We start from the raw sequence: 2,648 nt of genomic DNA on the forward strand, positions 1-2,648 counted from the left end.
AAGTTTGGCAGATGACATGGGTAAGCTTGTCATACTCTGCACAAGTTGATTGTGTTGAAATTTATTCAAGTCCCTTCATCCTTCTGCTTGTTTATCCATTTTTGTGTGTGTTTCGCTTTATCTATGTCGTTTTAAAGCTAAAAAGAGTTTCTGGAATCCGAGATTGATGGTTATGTTGTAATCGAAAAGCATCCTAAATTAATAAAGGTTTATTGTTAATTAAGTGATTTAAATTGTTTTCAAACACAGTGTAGCAATTTAAATTCTAATCAATTGCCAACCCTACAACTTGTTTGTGAGCTGGTTTTAAGGCGTATTGCAGTCTCCTGCACTTATGGTAGTTGTTTGTTTCTCTCTTTCACATTTTGGACATCTCAAATATAAAGACTTTCAGGGTTTGCGTTTGTACCGAAACAACAGTTTCTCTTCTTGTAGGCGTTTTAGTTCCTGACCCGCAGCTAGATCAATATGTTCTCTGCGGAAGCAAGACATTTTTTGACAGGCAATCTTTTTTACTTCATTGTCATTTTTCTTAGAAATCCTTCCTGGTTATTTTCTATTCTTGACTTCATTTAATTTTCTTTTATAAAAGAAAATTAAATGAAGTCAAGAATAGAAAATAACCAGGCAGGATTCCTAAGAAAAATGACAATGAAGTAAAAAAGATTGCCTGTCAAAAAATGTCTTGCTTCCGCAGAGAACATATTGATCTAGCTGCGGGTCAGGAACTAAAACGCCTACAAGAAGAGAAACTGTTGTTTCGGTACAAACGCAAACCCTGAAAGTCTTTATATTTGAGATGTCCAAAATGTGAAAGAGAGAAACAAACAACTACCATAAGTGCAGGAGACTGCAATACGCCTTAAAACCAGCTCACAAACAAGTTGTAGGGTTGGCAATTGATTAGAATTTAAATTGCTACACTGTGTTTGAAAACAATTTAAATCACTTAATTAACAATAAACCTTTATTAATTTAGGATGCTTTTCGATTACAACATAACCATCAATCTCGGATTCCAGAAACTCTTTTTAGCTTTAAAACGACATAGATAAAGCGAAACACACACAAAAATGGATAAACAAGCAGAAGGATGAAGGGACTTGAATAAATTTCAACACAATCAACTTGTGCAGAGTATGACAAGCTTACCCATGTCATCTGCCAAACTTAGTGAAGATTGCTTCAAGTGCGACTTGACGCCATGAGTCAACTCTGAGAGAACAGATTGAGCCAGATGTTTCTCCATGTCATCAATACACCTAATCATCCAGGTAATTAACATTATAAACTTGGTAACCATTGAACACTTAGAATTAAGACAAACAACTTTACCTTTCAACAAATTTCTGCTCTTGTTTAGACAATTCCATAAGTCAGTATTTTTTATATGAAATGCATAACTTTCGATCTACAGTAATGAAGATGGGATAAGCTGCTGGGACACACAAAGAGACGAAATCCTATGACACTCAAACAGATCATGCTGTAAAGACACTACCAGTAACTTAAAGAACTATAGCTCTTTTCATCTATGAATCACCTAAATCAAAGACATAATAAGATACTATAATTATCAAACATCTATAATTTAATGCCCCATAGGATAAGACATAGATTGTTATATTTCTCAAAACATTACAAACACATATTTTGAGAGTTCGCACAAGATAAGACTGCTTTGTTTCTTATACTCTCATACCAGATCAATCTGCCCATTCTCCACAAGTGGCTTTATAGACTTGTAAGGTAGAGCATTCAGATCATTGACTTCAATGTTCACTGGTTCTTCCCCACTGTCATAAAAGAAAATTAATGAAAGTCAAGAATAGAAAATAACCAGGAAGGATTTCTAAGAAAAATGACAATGAAGTAAAGAAGATTACCTGTCATTAAGCTGAAAAGATTCAAAAACGTCTTGCTTCTGTAGAGAACATATTGATCTAGCTGGGCTCAGAAACTAAAACACATACAAGAAGAGAAACTGTTGTTTCGGTAAAACGTAAATCCTAAAAATCTTTATATTTGAGATGTCTAAAATGCGAAGAGAGAAACAAACAGATACTGAGTGCAAGAGACTGAAATATGCCTTAAACCAACGCACAAACAGGTTGTAGAGTTGGCAATTGATTAGAATTTAAATTGCTACACTGTGTTTGAAGACAATTTAAATCACTTAATTTGAAGCAAACCATTATTATTTTAAAATGCTTTTCGATTACAGCATAACCATTAATCTCATATTTCAGAAACTCTTTTTAGCTCTACAATGGCATAAATAAAGCGAAACACACACATAAATGGATAAACAAGCACAAGGAGGAAGGGAATTGAAAAAATTTCAACACAATCAACTTGTACAGAGTTTTGCAAGCTTACCCATGTCATCTGCCAAACTTAGTGAAGATTGCTTCAAGTGGGACTTGACGCCATGAGTCTACTCTATGAGAACAGATTGAGCCAGATATTACTCCGTTTTATCAATACACCTAATCATCCAGGTATTTAACATTATAAACTTGGTCACCATTGAACACTTACAATTAAGACAAACAACTTTACTTTTCAACAAATTTTTGTTCTTGTTTAGATAGACAATTCCATAAGTCGGAATTTTTTTGTATGTTGATGTGAGACCAAAAATACAT

At 33.9% G+C, this 2,648-nt stretch overlaps 1 protein-coding gene across 1 annotated transcript in view; it reads right to left on the reverse strand.

Moving 5' to 3' along the window:
* Positions 1-2,648, reverse strand: part of LOC125845623 (uncharacterized) — a 4,003-nt gene extending 1,355 nt beyond the window's left edge. The window contains exons 1-2 of the mRNA XM_049525174.1: positions 2,563-2,648; positions 1,153-1,262 (exon numbers count right to left, since the gene is read on the reverse strand). Of these exons, the coding sequence (XP_049381131.1) occupies positions 1,153-1,262; positions 2,563-2,648 (196 nt within the window). The remainder of the gene's footprint in view (positions 1-1,152; positions 1,263-2,562) is intronic.

The sequence above is a fragment of the Solanum stenotomum genome, chromosome 11 (genome assembly GCF_019186545.1).
Source record: "Solanum stenotomum isolate F172 chromosome 11, ASM1918654v1, whole genome shotgun sequence".
Classification (NCBI taxonomy): domain Eukaryota; kingdom Viridiplantae; phylum Streptophyta; class Magnoliopsida; order Solanales; family Solanaceae; genus Solanum; species Solanum stenotomum.